The sequence below is a fragment of the Camelus dromedarius genome, chromosome 5 (genome assembly GCF_036321535.1).
Source record: "Camelus dromedarius isolate mCamDro1 chromosome 5, mCamDro1.pat, whole genome shotgun sequence".
NCBI lineage: Eukaryota > Metazoa > Chordata > Mammalia > Artiodactyla > Camelidae > Camelus > Camelus dromedarius.
In genome coordinates, this window is record NC_087440.1 from 1,958,046 (window position 1) to 1,975,234 (window position 17,189).

General features: G+C 32.0%; 1 protein-coding gene across 11 annotated transcripts in view; it reads right to left on the reverse strand.

Moving 5' to 3' along the window:
• Positions 1–17,189, reverse strand: part of DENND4A (DENN domain containing 4A) — a 118,954-nt gene that overhangs the window by 46,063 nt on the left and 55,702 nt on the right. For 10 of the 11 annotated variants that reach the window (XR_010380809.1, XM_064485477.1, XM_031452875.2 and 7 more), the window contains 8 exons: positions 14,476–14,545; positions 12,575–12,744; positions 11,396–11,637; positions 8,406–8,472; positions 6,942–7,000; positions 5,138–5,282; positions 4,705–4,880; positions 787–887 (listed from right to left, as the gene is read on the reverse strand). Coding sequence is in view for 10 of the 11 variants with exons in the window: in XM_064485477.1 (XP_064341547.1) it covers positions 787–887; positions 4,705–4,880; positions 5,138–5,282; positions 6,942–7,000; positions 8,406–8,472; positions 11,396–11,637; positions 12,575–12,744; positions 14,476–14,545 (1,030 nt within the window). In the remaining variant the exon portion in view is untranslated. Of the gene's footprint in view, positions 1–786; positions 888–4,704; positions 4,881–5,137; positions 5,283–6,941; positions 7,001–8,405; positions 8,473–11,395; positions 11,638–12,449; positions 12,471–12,574; positions 12,745–14,475; positions 14,546–17,189 lie in introns of those variants that run through there. The other variant, XM_031452876.2, reaches the window with a different exon arrangement.

A 17,189-nucleotide genomic window follows, 5' to 3' on the forward strand; every position in this document is an offset into this window, starting at 1 on the left:
CTGTCTTTGCCCAAGCCTCTTTCTAACTATTCTACAGGTGCTTATTCTACTATTCTGCCCTCAAGGACGTAGGCCACGCCCCATGTTTATATTTCACCTAATACATAAGTGAGCAACTCAAGTATTGCCACACTATTACTGACCATCTGTCGTACAATAAGTATTAAATTATGGACCCATAATGGATTGTTGTTATAAAATACCAAGAGGGTTATTAGATAAACGAAGGTTTAAATCCTCGTATCGGTAATTCTGGATCACTGCCAACATATTCTTATATAAGCATTTAATTAATATATTCCATATCCTAATCAATTTTCACTTTGATTAATTTCTGAATGCTTTTGGGAAAGCTTCTATTTTCAAATTTTTTGAGGTAAGCACAGCACTGAGATCTAGTGAAGGCAAAAAGCATATGACTTTGCCCTCACCTCACTGAAATCATCATTTTTTAATGTAATTTAAACCAGCTGTCATAGATTTTAAAAACTAACTTTTTATTCCATGGATGAAGAAAATATACAAGTGGAAACCATTATTTTTTCCATGGTATTTAAAAATAAACACCTTAACCTCTTTTTGAATGTTATTATGACATAAAATACAAACTTTATAAGTCTCCCATTCAGCTTCTAAAACCTTTGCTTTAATGCTCACGTACCTTTAAGATTGTAAAAAAAAAACCACTTTCCTTTCAATAAACACTGTCCTTTTACAAGTAAGACAAAGAATTCGGAATCCTTTCTTCAGATTAAATTACTTCCTTCAATTAAGTTATACACTTACATTTTGCCAGCTGCTGGTGCAAATTATTCAGTGTGTTCATCAGATTTTTACATGGTTTCTTTGGAAGTATCTTCCAGGCTACATTTTTCTTGTCTCCAGTTCTGAGATTAAATGACAATAATAATATATTTGTTAGGCGGGCCTTTTTTTGAGGGAGGGGTGGGTATATACCTGTTTTATATAAAAAGGGGAAAAGAAAAAACACATTGAACAAAAAATATTCTACATATAAAATATTTCAATTAACAGGAGAAAAATACTATAGGGGTAAATTGGAATATTTAATATTTAAAAATTAATTTATATAAGGGTAGAATCTTCTACTAAAATATAGCTCAAAAACTTATAATCATGTTGGTATCAAGTCATTTCCACCTGCATTGAAATCATGGAAACCACTACAAAACTTAATGTGGTGGTCATTACTCTTAAACTCATTTAAGGTCTTTAGATACCTAAAAAAAAAAAACAAAAAAACCCCAAAACCATATGATATCACTTATATGTGGACTCTAAAAAAAAAAAAGACAATTTGAAACAACATTGTAAAATGCCTATAACTCAATAAAAAATGTTAAAAAAAAAAAAAAAAAAGACAAATGAACTTAACTACAAAACAGAAACTGACTCACAGACATAGAAGACAAACTTATGGTTACCAGGGGGAAGCAGGTAGGAAGGGATAAATTAGGAGTTCGAGGTTTGCAGATACTAACTACTACATATAAAACAGATAAACAACAGGTTTTCTACTGTATTTCTCAGGGAACTATATTTATTATCTTGTAGTAACTTATTATGAAAAAAATGAAAATGAATATATGTATGTATATGTATGACTGAACTATTATGCTGTACACCAGAAATTGATACAATATTCTAAACTGACTATACTTCAATAAAAAAAGTAAAAAAAAAAAAAAAACAACTCCACACTATCATTTCTGATAAGTTATAAGCATGCTAATAGTAAAAATAAAGATTTGTTTAAATTTTACTTGAAATTAAACTACTAAACAGAAAACATAGATAAATTGAAGGCTAAAAAAAAAAGGGAGATTTTAAGATACCTTAATATTGGGAAAATCCTACTATAAAGAGATTTTTTTCTTACAGACTTTAAGAAAAGGCACTATAGAAAACTTTCAATGAACTTACGACCCAAAAAGCTTATCAAAACACTTTGGTATATTTAAATATTTAGTTTCTTAGTTCCCTAAAAATGTAAGTAAAACTTAGTTTTGTTTCTTTCAGAAAAGAAATAATCTGTAATACTAGATTATTTGAATAAAGTATAACATTCCAAAATACTTTTATAACTATGAAAGAGGATATTTGCTTGAAAGTGGTATCTTTGTTTCTATGATGAACTCCTATAATTTTCTTTATTACAACTATTACAACATAGCTGTTTTTTAAACTATATATGGAGTCGGGGAAGAAAAGAGCATGGTGATAAAACATGATAAAGCTTCTGGACTTAACTATAGTTAAGCTTTGTTGATTCCATTCTTCATTTATTAGATCTTTTTTTTCCTATTTCAAAAGCAATACATATCCATTCTAAGAAACTTGAAAAATGAAGAGAAAAAAAAAAGAAGAAAAGTAAATCACTCATGTTCTAACCACCAAAGACAACAACACAGCACAGGTGCAGAATGGAACTTGCTGAACTTTTTTGTAATGTTCCCTGAACTTCCCACAGAACCAAAAGGGCAAGTATCACTTTGAAAACTAAACAAAGGAAAAAGAATGGATGGGAAAGCTTAAGCTGACAAAGAACAACTGTCTTGGAATCTTTCCTATCTTTCCACAAATGAGAATATAAAAATGCAGATAGGGCAGGGTCAAATTGCAGACGTCCTGCTATGAGGTTTTATTTCATTTATAACGTGATCAGGACTAGGAATCCTGGATTACAGTGAGAATACAATGTAGAAACACTTTTTACATTATGTTCTTGCTAAAACTTTCAACACAGCCCTCCCGCTGAGCCTTCTCATCACTGTGTACGTGCCTGCCTTGCTAGACAAGATTATTAGCAACTAAAGAGAAAGGAGTGTACTTGGTTTATCCTTTTATTCTCAGTGTCTAGCAAAAGAAGGGTGCTCAAGAAAAGTCTGTAGCATAAATGAATGAACAATATCTTGGTTTCATTTCATGACATCAAATTACTGTTATTTACTCACATAATTTCCTCCTCTTGCCCTTGATGTCTTCACTTTTAAACCTGGCTGGGGAGGAGAGTTTTATCTAGTGTCTGAGTCTGGATCTATATCAGCCTTCTGAATTTTTATTCATTGTGACTCCCATTTACAAGATTACTATTATGTAAGCTATATTATTATTATATAGTTATATTATTATTAGCCAATAATGAATGGCAGAAGTATTAGTTATGGAGTCAGATAGTGATGGTTTCAAAATCAGTTCTGGCAGGATAAGTTACGTGCCTTTTGACAGACTACTTAAAAATCTAAGCTTTGGTTTCCTTATCTGTCTGCCAGAGGGGTTAATAAAAACTGCCTCTGAAACTACAGAGACTAATACGAGACAGCTCAGGCTATGCATACAGCTTTACCCCTAGAATATATTAGACAATGGTTTCCCTTTCTTCAGAAATGTCCTGACAATCATAACGTACTCTTCATTATACATATTAATGAACTAGAGAGAGGGAAAAGAAACCACAAATTTCATACTTAGGATTTCTTTTTCTTTCAAATTTCAGGTTGAGGCTCCAGAAATTTGGGATGAAGGAAAGTGGAAAGCTGTTAGTTCACTAGTTTAGTCCTCCCATAGGTTTGGAAGGGTGATAATACCAAGATGGAAGACTATTGATGAGTGTAATCAACTTGCGTTTCTTTGATAAGAATCAAAGATTCTTAAGTAAATCAAAGATAAAATAATAAGGAAAAATTCTTTTAATAAACTGACGAAAAGTACAAGAGGGAAAATGTAATTTATTACCATAATAAATATAATATATACTCATTTACCACCCTGAATTTCAATTTTTAAAAACATTCTGTTATGTAACATTAACAACTGGCCAAAAAAAAAAAAAAAAAAGAGAGAGAGAGAGATACTACTTAAATATTTAAAGAATTAAATACTCCTGGTAAAGAATGAAATGTTCACAGTAAAGAATCTTTGGCTCTATGCATCCTATGTATAAAATGGCTTTAATGCACAAAGTATGTCCCATGTTTTCTTGGTTAGGCTTTTGACAGCATACATGCTTTATAACAGAAAATTATTTTTTGCTGAGCTCATCTAATGGTTTAAGCACTTGAGATTTTGACATATGACAAGACTAGAATTAAGTAAGATTTCAGAATTAAATCAAAAGGCCTTAATATAAAACATGCTTATTTAAAAGTGGAAAAAAACCTATTTCACACAGACATATTTAAATTGTAAGAGGTATACTAGCTTTCGAGCTTTACTGATTAACTAACTTGTAGTTATTTTAAGTATGTCCTGTGGATGCAATGTGGTATTGCATCAGTTTCCTCTCCCCTGAAGAGCTTAAGTATGGTTAAACTGAAAATAAGGGATACAAGAGAAACACTGAATTTTTTTTAAAACTGTAAATATATAGCTCCAGTAGCTACAACTTAAATATTATCCCAATAAAGAGAAAATTATAAAATCCTTACATTCCTTATATAAATTTCTAAGCAAGCCTAAGATTATAACGTTTCTTAAATATTTAAAGATCTGTGGATTAAACCCTTCGCTAATAAACTATCCCACCAAAGTATAGCAAGAACTGATTCAAAGATGGTAAAAATCCTAAATATAAAAACAATATAGCTCAAAGAAATTCCTGTTAGCATTCACAAAACATACAATTACATACATATATTACAAAGTTGTAGATTACTGGGTGTAGAATCACTAAAATGTACTTACTGAGAAATGGTGTTGGTATCTAGGTCAACACAACTAACATCTGGTGGAGGGTCATAGAGATCGAAGTATCTTGAATCAATTCCTACTATGAATGGACATGGTGCACTCAAGACATCTGCTAAAGCCAGTGGGCAGAGAGGAACATAGGGGCATGGCCAGTGGAAAGGGAAAATCATCTTGGAGAAATAAAAGATAGGAGAATATTTTAGCTGTTTGACATCGAAGCATAATCATCAGCACACACACTGAGTTGTCTTTTAAATATTTATACCCAAAGTAGTTCAATGCTTGTTAAATCATTACAACTACTGTTAGTGGTCAGAAAATTGAAGTTCATTACTCTGAATTTTAGTTAAGCATTAAAATAGCTTCAAATTATATGAATAATTAGGCTTAAAACAAAACTGATTGCCAATAAGAAACTGATACTCACAGACACTAATGCTTCTGTCACACTGGTAAGCACAGAAGGCCGTAGGGAATGAATGAGAATCTTATGTTCTGTTACTGCAAACACCAGTAGCGTCACAGCATTTTCAGGACCTAAATTCTGAAGTAGTGTTGAAAACTTGCCACCACTGTCAATCCAAACAAAAACATAGAATTAAAAAAATAAAGATCCAAACACCTCACTATCCAAAATAATGAAGAAAAGTTCATGATTAGAGTAGGATTTATATTGTATATTCAACTTTAAACACGACTGCTGCTCTTATATAGGGAAAACACTGCATCAGAAACACACTATGAAAACAAACTTTCCTGAGGTTTTGAAATCATTCGATATTTCTGCATTATATTCAATATGGAAAATGAAAAGTCATCTGCTTCATTTTATATAAAAAGATCTGCCATGTAGGTAACATTCAAATAAAAAAGTCAATTTCTAAGAGAAATGCTTTGATTGGAAGCAAATCGGTTAATGGAAATCTCAACATGGCTTATCTTCTACTGTAATTATCAGAAAAATTCCATGAACCTTAAGATAAATACTCATCTTAAAATTTGGATATACAAATAGCTAGATCTCTTTACTACTGAAAAAAAGTAGTAATATCAAGAGCTACCCAGTGATGTACCAAGCCGCGTATACAAAGCAAATTAATAACCAAAACTTAAACATTCTGCATGGTAATGAAATAGTAGATTAACAAAGTAAACAGTTCAGTAAGCCAACCAGTATTTTGTCTTTATAATGCCAAATTATTGGCTTCACTGAATTAACTTTTTTTAAAATAAAGCAAAACTAATTAAGTCTCTTGGAGAAATAAAAACATATGTCCACAAAAAAACTCATGCATGTTCATAGCAGCCAAAATGACACATGTCAACTGATAGAGGGTAACTGCTAAAGGGTACAAGGTTTTATTTGGAGAAAATGTTCTAAAATTGAATATAGAGATAGCTGCAGAACTCTGAATACAATCATTGAATTGTATGGAATGTGAATTATATATCAATAAAACCACTACCAAAAAAAAAAAAAGAGAGAGAAGAAGCTTCTTGGGTAATTTAGAATCATTTTTACATAGTCTCAGTCAGTATTTCTAGTTTATTTTCAGCTCACACAAAGGTTAAGAAAACACTAGTCACACTGGGTTGAGAACTGGTGATGAAATAATCTGCAATTCTTACAAAATTAATGTCAAAGATGGCAGCTGGTCTCCCTTAGGTATGTGCTACAAAATAATTTAATTATACTGTAACTATTTCCCTGCTAGAAAAATTACACAGCTAATTAAACTTTAAGAAAAAATGATACTTTAGAAAAAGCATATTTCATAATTTCTTTGAACTTTTAAGGTGATGAAATACACTGTTCTATTCCATGGTTTAATATTTATAAGTATGTTTTCACTTAGGGGTTAAATTTAAAATTAATTGCATTTAAAAAATAAATTAAAAATAAAATTAATTGCATTTGACTGTTCTTCAGAGGATATTTAAGCTAAAAATAATTGTTTTCATAATCTACATAAATATATATACCTCTTTATGTAATTGTAAGTACTTTATCATAATAAATGGACACACAAAATACCAAACGCTATTGTAAAAGTTTTTGTTTTCTTTAAGACCTTTAACCTAAATATTAAGTAAAAGAAATTTAGATAAGAAACAAATAAATAAGAAGCATTTCCATCAACACTTGAAATTTTACTTAGGAAAGAGAGAAAATACTTGAATGTTACTTTAGCTTACACTAGATTTAGAGAAACAAGTGAAGCTTTACTTGCCTTAGCGGAAGAGGTGAAGAAACAGGCTGACTGAGAATCAGGTTATCATGTGGTGATAACTGAAAGAAGATTTAAAGTATTTGAAATATAAACTTTAAAACACTACCTTCTGGTAAAAAAAAAATATAGATAGATAGATAGATAGATAGATAGATAGATAGATAGATAGATAGATGCCAATAAAGTTTCAATATCCCCACTCACCAGGATAGAAACTGTCTATATCACTAAGATCCTGAAAAATATGTCCTGACGGCTGACCTCTTCTAAATACTAACAAGTCATCTTACTTTGAACTCTCTCTCTTCTGTTCCTCAACATTTCCCTGATGCCATTTTAACAAATCTGTATTGAAAGACTAAATTATTCATTTAATACCATAAAACCAGGGTTACCAAATCTATGGCCTCAGGGCAAATCCACAGGCCACCCATTTTTATAAATAAAGTCTTACTGAAACACAGATATGAGCATCTGTTTACGTATTATCTATAGCTGCTTTTGTGCAATGAAAGCAGAGCTGAGTAGTTTCAGAGAGACAGTATGGGCTGTAAAGACTGAGTATTTACTATTTTGTCCTCAAAAGAAAAAAACTTGCCAACTTCTGCTATAAAACAAATCTCTTATATATATTTAAACTGAGTGTGCTATACATATATTCTGGCACTAAATACCAAGAAGACAGAGGTGGTATGTGCACACTCTTTTTATAAAGCTTATCAAAAATGATATTTTTCTAGACATTTTATCTGTATCAATATAATAATGCAATTATTTAAATCTACATTTTCAAATTTATGCGGATTCACACAGGTTTGTAGACATCTATTTACCAAATGATTTCTAATTTTGAATGCTACTCCATTAAGGGCTGTGTTAAATACAGTGAGGCACATACAGTGATAATACATGAAATATTTTCTCTATACAAATCACTTATAAATGATTAAATACAGAGACAACTTACATATCAAGAGCACAAAGAAAAAAGAAAAAAAGGAAAGACAAAGTCAACTGGGAAAAGAGATAGGGAAAAGAATTTATGTTCACTTTAAACTTCTCCCTGTCACAAAGGTATGAGCAATCCTTCCTGCAATATATGAAAACACACAACTTTTTCTTACATCTATTCTAATACATTTAACTTAGGGAATAAATGCCAAAGGCACAAATTTTCAAATACCTAGAACAAGTAGGGAAAGAAGTCCCTTTTTGTGTGTTCAAAATGTCTACTGCTGTCTGCTGTTTTAACTCTGCAAGCCTTTATTTAAGAGGCAACATTAGATGTCTGCCTGGGAGGCAGTTAACAAAACCATAAGGGTCCAAACTCCAACATGAAATAACATCTGGTTCTCTTTTGATTTCATTTTGATTCTTCCCCCCATATACAATTGTTAGTTTTGTGTTACATTCTCAAAGAGTCAATAATCATTCAACAGAGCACTTCTATTGAGAAAATCTTACCTGAACTAAAATCCTTGGTCTCTGAGGAGATGGAAAAGGAACTTTATGCATAAAATGAGAAATATGCCTTAAAAACAAACAAACAAAAACCCAATTGATTCCAAAGCAAATACCATATGCTATAAAGGTCAACATGTCACAAGTCCAGACTGAGTCAAAAGCTCTGTGTACCTTAATTTTGAAATATCTGCTACTACAAAAACAAGTGAACTAACGACCAAAAACCGTTTGTCCCATTAAAGTTGTTTCTATCTAAATCCAATAACTTTTCATATTAATACTTTCTCACATTCAACAATGTTTGTGTTATTAATGTCTCAAAAGCCGTTTTAACTTTTACCTCTCCGTAAGTAGATAACAAACAACATACCAGAGATGTGGACTCTATCAAAGAAGCTAATTCTTGCATTGTAATATACTTGTTAGTCAATTGCTCATATTTTAAAAGTGAAACAATCATTTAGAGCACTCCAGAAAAAAGAGCTTAACTGTTTCTAAAATATGAACAACATACTTTCTATTAACAACAGTTAAAAATTCTACTGCTGATTTTACAGATTTTGTCCTGGAAGAAAATAGATAAAAAGTTAGATTGATGAGTTTTGTTTTGAACACTGTGGAAAAGAAAAAAGGCAACAATAGTGAAAAGTCATTTTTTTTGGAATACGGGGGTTCTGCATGCTTTTGTTTTAAATTGTTTCAAAATCATCTTGGTTTCAGAACTGAGATGATTTCAATTGGATAGAGATCAGAAGAGAAAATTATTAATTCTACAAACATGTTTTGACGATCTGCTATACGTAAGACACAGTAATACATGATGGGAATTACTTTTAAAAAGGCACATACTATCAGTTTCTACCATTAAGGTACTCGCAATCTAAGGAAAAGAAAAGAAAAGGGGAATGAGTTCCAAAGGACTCACATCTGCTTGAATTACCTTAAGTAGTTAGAACAGCAGAAAACAAAATGTAATCCACAAATACCTAAAGATCCCCAAGGCCCCTTCAGGGAAGATCCACAAGGTTAAAAATATTTTATTTTATGTTTATAATAATACTAAGTCACTAACTGCCTTTTTCACTGGGTTGACATTTGTACTGATAATGCAAAAATTGTGGATAAAACTGCTAGCACTTTACTATGAATCAAAGCAGTGGCACCAAACTGTATTAGTAGTTGTTGTATTCAGTTTCACTTAAAAATGTCTTGGATGAAGCAGTAAATATGATTAACTTTATTATATTTTGATCCTGTAGTGTATACTTAAAAAAATAATCAGTGTGATGAAAGGGGAAGAATGCACAAAGCCCTGGTGCTGCATGCAGGAGTAAGACAGTTGTCTTGGGGAAAAGAATTTGTTTGACTGAGTTGTAAATGAATTAGCTGGGTTCCCCATCCCCACCCCCACAGAATGCCATTTTTCCTTGAAAGAATGATTGACAAATTAAGGTTATCCAATACTGGATATTCAGCAGATAACTTCTATATCAGAATGAATGAAGTGAGCCTATTGCTTCAAGAAAAATAAGTCATGGCACTCGCTGCCAATAATTAAAGCTTTCAAGTGAAAATTAAAATCTTACCACCATGAACCTGACAATTTCTCAATACTCAAATTTTTCTGATGAGATAGGTGGTGATATTAACAAATACGGTTTTTAAATTTTGATAATGAAATGTATCTATTAACTCAGTGAATCAGTATTTTCCAAATGACCAATGTATGATGCTACAAAATCATGCATGCGTAAAAATTCCAGATAGACCAATAGATTTTAATGTAACAGAGAAAGAAAGTTCATCACTAAAATTTTAGATTCCACATTGCAAGTAACATACAGTAAATAACACTTGTCAAGTTTTGGTGCCAGTGTCAAAAAAGAAAATCCACAATTTTCTAAGAAGACTATTCAAATACCCTCCCATTTTCACCCACATATTTGTGTGCAGCCAGGTTGTTTTTTCATTTACTTCAACCAAAACAACGTATTGCAACAGACTGAATGCACAAGCATATATGAGAGCCTAGCTATGTTCAATTAAGCCAAACATTCGATTTGCAAAAAGTTATAAAACAATGTCACTCTTCTAATTTTTATTTGTTTGCTTTGGAAAAAGGTTATTTTTCAAAAAGAGATATTCATATCAACATGCTACAGGTTTAAAAAAATAAAATTAATAAATGTTTTTAAAGTTCTCAGTTTTAATTTCTAATATAATAAATACTGACAGAACACATAAAGAAAAGCTCCTTGGGGGTGGGGTCCTCATTTTTTAAGTGCTTCAAGTGGTCCTGGAAACAAAAAATTTGAGAACTGTTGGATTAGACCACTGAGATGAGAGCAAAAAAGTGCAAGGAAAAATTAAAGAGTAATACTGTTGACTGAATGTTCTTATGGTAATTCCATCACTTTCAACTGTCATTAGAGTCAGAATTCTGCCTAAGAACACACAAAGCTTAAGTAATAGAAGGGATAAACGCTAGTCAAATAGACAGTGGTGATGTTTAGATCTCATCTGCATCAGATCTTACTGCATTAAAGCTTAACTCAGTTTTAGAGATCTTAAAGTAAACCACTGAAATTTTAAAAAGAATTAAAAATGCATGTATCTCATTTTTCCTTTAAATTCATATTATCTAAAAATACTATGAAATACTTTTAAAGGTTCACAATAGACTCAAACTACATGTAAAATAACAATTACAAAACTTGTTAAAAAAAAAAAATTCCAGTTAGGATCTCCAAACTTTACAAGAGCATCAAAAGCTGAAACATTCCATCTTGTTAAAGATAAAATGATTGAAAAAAACAAAAATGTAAAAGTGTAATAGAGAAATATAACCACACTGAAACCACCACTCTCTTTTTCAAATAACTCTTGAAAAATAGAGTAACCATATAAAATTTACTCAATTACCAGTACAAAGATATCACACATAATGGAAAGAGCTGCCAAACTTTGAACCAAGAAGGCTTCTAACTTACTTCTCAATTGGAAGGACATGAGGTCCAGAGATGGAATAACGGTACAGGAAAGTCAGAAACTTTCTGAATGCATCAAAAAAAGGCCAGTGAGAAAGAAGACAGATGCATTTATTAGTGTGAATTGTTTTGGAACTGTCAGACTTCTCGTCTGCTGATGATGCTAAACCCAACAGAAATCTCTGTTTTTCCGTGAGATTCTCCTCAGGGTATGGTTCATAAAACTGAATAGCAGCACCATAGACCTGAAAAACAAGTAATATATTTAATAAATACACCTTACAGCATTTATTCCAATCACATCATTAGTTAACTATTTAATGGATGAGCCCTTATGAGCCATTATATGCCCATGAGCTAGGCAAGGTGCCAGGTACCAGAAACATGTTGGTAAATAGATACCCTTGCCTTCCTGAAGTACACAGAAACAAACACTACACAGTGCTACTCTCACAATCTCCTTATTATTGAAAAATAAAAAGCCATTTAATTAAATTGCATTAGTTTAGAAAGAGTTGCTTTCACAGCAATTGTATCAACATATTCTATAGGAAAACAATTTATTATAATTATTTAGTAGACAAGAGGACAGAATTTTAGATATGGAAATACCAATTTCAACTTCAGGCAATTCACTGAATTTCTCTGGATCTCAATTTCCCAATATATATTTAATGAAGACAGTAGACTAGATGATTTCCAAAGTCCATTCCAATTGTAACAGTCTATGATTCTAAACAGCACTGCATATTTAATAATGTCTTTTGTATTACTTTGAAAGCATCTGTATCACCGAAAATGAAGCAATTAAGGGTCATCATGTGATGATGAAAAATCTTTCTCCATATTCACAAAAAAGCATTTGGGTATATGGGACAGAATGAAAATTCTCTTTGCCTATGTCTTTGGATATAGTTACTTCAACCAAATGGAAGAGGTGTGCATAATAGATTCAACTTTACCAGTTAATTTTTTCCATTGTTCCTTGCACTATATAAAACTTAATACTTGAAAATGTGAAGAAATTTGCAAATATCACTTGTTAACCATATAATACCTTTTCAGCTGAGGCTCCAGTTAACACTAAAGTAGAAAAGACAGGTAGAGGGTATTTGCTGTTTGGTGTTAATACTTGAAAATGTACAAGAAATTTGCAGATATCACTTGTTAACCATATAATACCTTTTCAGCTGAGGCTCCAGTTAACACAAAAGTAGAAAAGACAGGTAGAGGGTATTTGCTGTTTGGTGGCCAACATTCAATAGTTGCACCCATTGGTAAACAAAATAGGGGAACAGATTCTGGGAGTGAGAAGGATTCATAGTCTTCTTGAGGGTATCTACAAATTAGACCTATAAAGACAATAATAAATATTAGCTCATCATTTCTTGAATTTGGGTCCTCATAATTTGAATGATTTTAAAATGCTTTATTATTTAACACACTTGGAAGACAAAACATTACATTATGTTCATCAAGTAACTGTGAATGCTTTAGTAGGATACATACAGACTAATCTTCAAACTATTCATATTAACTGCTTAATATTTATCAAGCTTCATCCATAAAAGTTAAGTAAGGCAAATAAGAAAAAAATCACTCTAAAGAAACATACACAAATACACACACACTCCTGAAAATTCATTTTGTGGTCACACTACCTTAAAGCATATGAATATGTTATTTTTTAAAAAATTTCAATATGGTTACCTACATATATCTACTTCATTAGCTTTCAGTAACTTTCCCTCAAGGTTGTTTTTTTTTTAACACGTTAAAATAGATATTCCATAGGACTATGTATGTAACTTCTGCCATAAATACAAGAAAAATACATATAAAAAATAGAAGAGTCACATATTTACAATGTCTTCAAAATAGTATCAACTTAAGCTTGGCTTCTGAATAATTTTAGGTTATATGACGTTTCAAGTGGCCTTAATTTTATGTTAAATAGATGAGTCTAGAAAGTGGTCTAGGCATCTTCTATTGAACACATCCTAAGAACAAAGTCTTGTATTAGATTTTGTGGGACTGGAAACAGAAAATAGGTTCCCCTACCTTGAACCCTTAGTCAAGTGGAAGCCATCACCAGACATGAAGTTAAATATAAAATGATAAAACAGGAAATATAAGTGATTGCCCTGCCACTAATATCAGTTTGACTTTGGACAAATCATAAACCTAAGGGCTCGGGTTTTTGCATCTATAAAGTGAGATGAACTAGATATACTAAGGTCCGAGGCAGTTCTAAAATCCTCTAATTATATGCTTGGCAGCCAGTTTGAATCCCATGAAGATTTACAGTTAATTGTCCATTACTCTCTCAAGTCATGAAGTAACAGTACAGCCTCTAAGAAACTACAGAAATAGTGATGAATTGTGGATCCTAGAAAATCACAGGTAGAAGAAAAAGGTAGGAGTCTAGACATTAACTTTAAAAATATATTTTTAAAAGGCTATATCTGCTCTTTTGTAAATAATACCAATATGTTTGAAATTTTGAGGTTTCTGGCAATTGAAAATTTCAATGCATTATAAAATCACAAATTAGTTTACAATATTTCAGATTATTTTGTAACATAATTACATATAAACTATAAATTTGACTAAATTTAATATAAATATTAAGAAAACATTAATTTAAAAGGAAAATAAACATTTTCCCACATTTTCTATTGATTCAAAAACTTAAAGAGAACAGTATCTATTTTTTATTTAAACCTAAAAAAAACCCTGTCTTCTTTTAAAATTTATGTTTTATTGTGGGGGAGGTTATAGCTCAAGTGGTAGAGAGCATGCTTAGCATGCATGAGGTCCTGGGTTCAATCCCCAGTACCTCCACTGAAAAACCAAATAAATAAACCTAATTACCTACCCCCTGCAAAAAAAAAAAAAAATTTAATGTTCCATTAACTATCCAATAAAGTAGGGATCAAGACAAAACAGAATCTAAAGACATGGATTATAGTCCCAGTCCTGAAACTAACACATTGTTATACAGGTTTTGGTTTTTTTTCTTTAATCTTACTGGTCCCATAATACACTTATATATTAAATATTCCATGAAAAACTATACTTACCAGCTTTGTAAGATATAGTGTTAGTCTTTGCCACCGATTTTTTATAACATAGGTACACTGCTGATCCCCACTGAATTAAAAAAAAAAAAAAGGAAATATCACTTAATTTTAAAAGGTAGTAACTTAATAAAATGGAATCTCTTTGATCTCTCCAGTATGCATTATCTCAATGTAGTGACAGAGTTCTATTTTCAACTGGTTATCTTGTCAGCATTTCAGTGGAGTTACTGCCCTCTTATCTTTCAGAAGTAAAATATATTTTCCCTTGCAACAGCAATAACATGAGGAAAATCTGACCCTTTAAAACAAAAGAAAGTCATAACAATTTAGATTTGATTCTAAGTCCAAATTTTTGGCAGAAATGATAAACATAACAAATATCTACTCATGTGGATTCCATAACATCTTTCAGATATTGCCAGGTTTTTCTGCAGTTTTTTATACCCAAATTCAAGAGTTGTAATTTGTCATATCCATTTCCTTACTTCCTATTGTCATGAATTCATTACAAGCCACCTTAATCCCACCATTCCTTAAAAGAACACCTTAACAACTTTAATGATGCCAAGTCTAACAGTTGGCTCTTAGTCTTCATCTTATTCAAACTTTTAGCAGATTTTGATACCACAAATGACTCCCTTCCTGAAACATTCTCTTTTCTTGGCTTTAGAGGCATCATACTTTCCTGGTCCCTCCCCTACCAAATCTCTGGCCACTCCTCAGTCTGCCTTGTGGCATCCTCTCTCTTTTCCTGATCATTAAAAGTGATCTCTTCTTTTCTTTACTTTTGCTAAATGATCTCATCTATTCAGTACCATGCTTTTAAATAACAGCTACTCCCCAAAGAGTTTCAAATTCCTAATCCCAGCTAAAACTGAGATGGAGAAGACCATGGTTAAAGCAGATTTGGGGGTAAAGAAAAGGAGTTCAGTTTTGGACATATTAAGTTTGAAACATCTATTAGATATCCAAGTACAGAATCAAATGGAGCTAGGGCAAAAAGTCTGAAATGGAGATGTACCTTGGGAAATGCCACCACTTGGCATTAGATGGTGACAGACAGAGTCACAAAGCACACTTTCTCACCTCCTTTTAGGTCTCAACTCAAACGTCACTTTATTAGACAGCCCTCCTCTCATTGCCTTATACGCGATGCCAAACCTCCCTCTACCCTGCCCAGTCCTTCCTATCACCCCATCTGCCTTTTCTCCCCACTTGGCACACTGTATATTATTATTATTACTATTATTATTATTATTATTTTATTATTATTACTATCTGCCTCCTACCACTAGAACTAAGTTCTATGATGGTAATGGCTTTGTTTTGTTCACTGCTGTATCTGTAGCATCCCAAACAGTGCTATTATGTAGAAATGTTTAATAAATACTTGTTAAAGGAATAAATGTGACAGGATGTGTTTGTGCACACGTGAAAGAGAGTGCCTGCAAGGACACTCTCTTTGTATATGAGGACAGATTCATTTACTGAGAATAATATGTAAAGAAAATAAACTTACTTTAAGAAATATTTTTTAAATAGTAAGAGACTACCAGAACAAACACCCATTTACTCACCACCTAGATTTAACAAATGTGGCTCCAGAAGAAGAGAGAAGGAGAAAGGAAAGCTGGAGTGGAGGAGCTCCATGATTCTTCTCCAATTTCTAAATGGGCTTAGGAGATTAGCTTCATTTCCAGAATATTTCTACAGTGGTTCAGGACCCACATCCCAGGGACGGCAACCCACAAATAAGAGCAATATTACAATCACATAGGTCTTCCCCAAGGAGTCCAAGGCCCACACTGGGTTCCCCAGCCTGAGGACCCTGCATTAGGAGGATAAGCCCCCAGAACTTTAGGCTTGAAAATAGAAATAAACACAGGGAATTGTGTGAAACAGTAAGACAGAGGACTATGTTCCTAATGGAAGAATAAGACATAACCTCAGAAGAAATAAATTCTTTATTGGACAGATTGCTTAACATAATGACCATAAAGATGTTAAAAAGAACTAGATTTAACAAATGTTAACAATTTACCATATTTGCTTCAGATATTTTAATGTATAAAGAAGCAAAAAATTACATTTAGCTAAAGGCTTATCTTCCCATCCCTTTCAGTCCTCTGGGGTTTACTTCTGGCCTAAAGCTAGTGCATTTCATTTACATGCACTTAAATTTTTTCTACTATATATATATATATATCTATAAGTATGTATCATTGTTTTATATGCTTTATAATTTTACACAAATGGTGATGTACTAAATATATGCTTTTATGGCTTGTTTTTTCACTCATCAATACGTTTTTGAGAATGAGTTAAGCTGATACAGATCTACTTGCTTCATCTGAACTTCTGGATAGTATTCTATTCATGAATGAAACAGAGTTTATTTTATTCATTCCCCTACTAAGGGACACTTAGGTTGTTCCTTTTGTGGGGTGGGGTGGGGATTATTATAAACAACAATGCAATAAGATGACTCCTCATCTAGAAATTTTCCACTTTATTAAACATCTTTAATGTGTCTCCAGCAGATTAGTTATGTTAACTCATGCTTAGGACATTAAATCATGCTCATGGCTGTGTTGGGATTCTGTTTTTAATAAATGTTTTAATATTTTTGCATCAAAAGAATAGATGTATAAAATTCAAATGGAAATTATGAATGTAGGCAAACTGGACTTTCAGTTTATCTGGCGGGTAAAAAA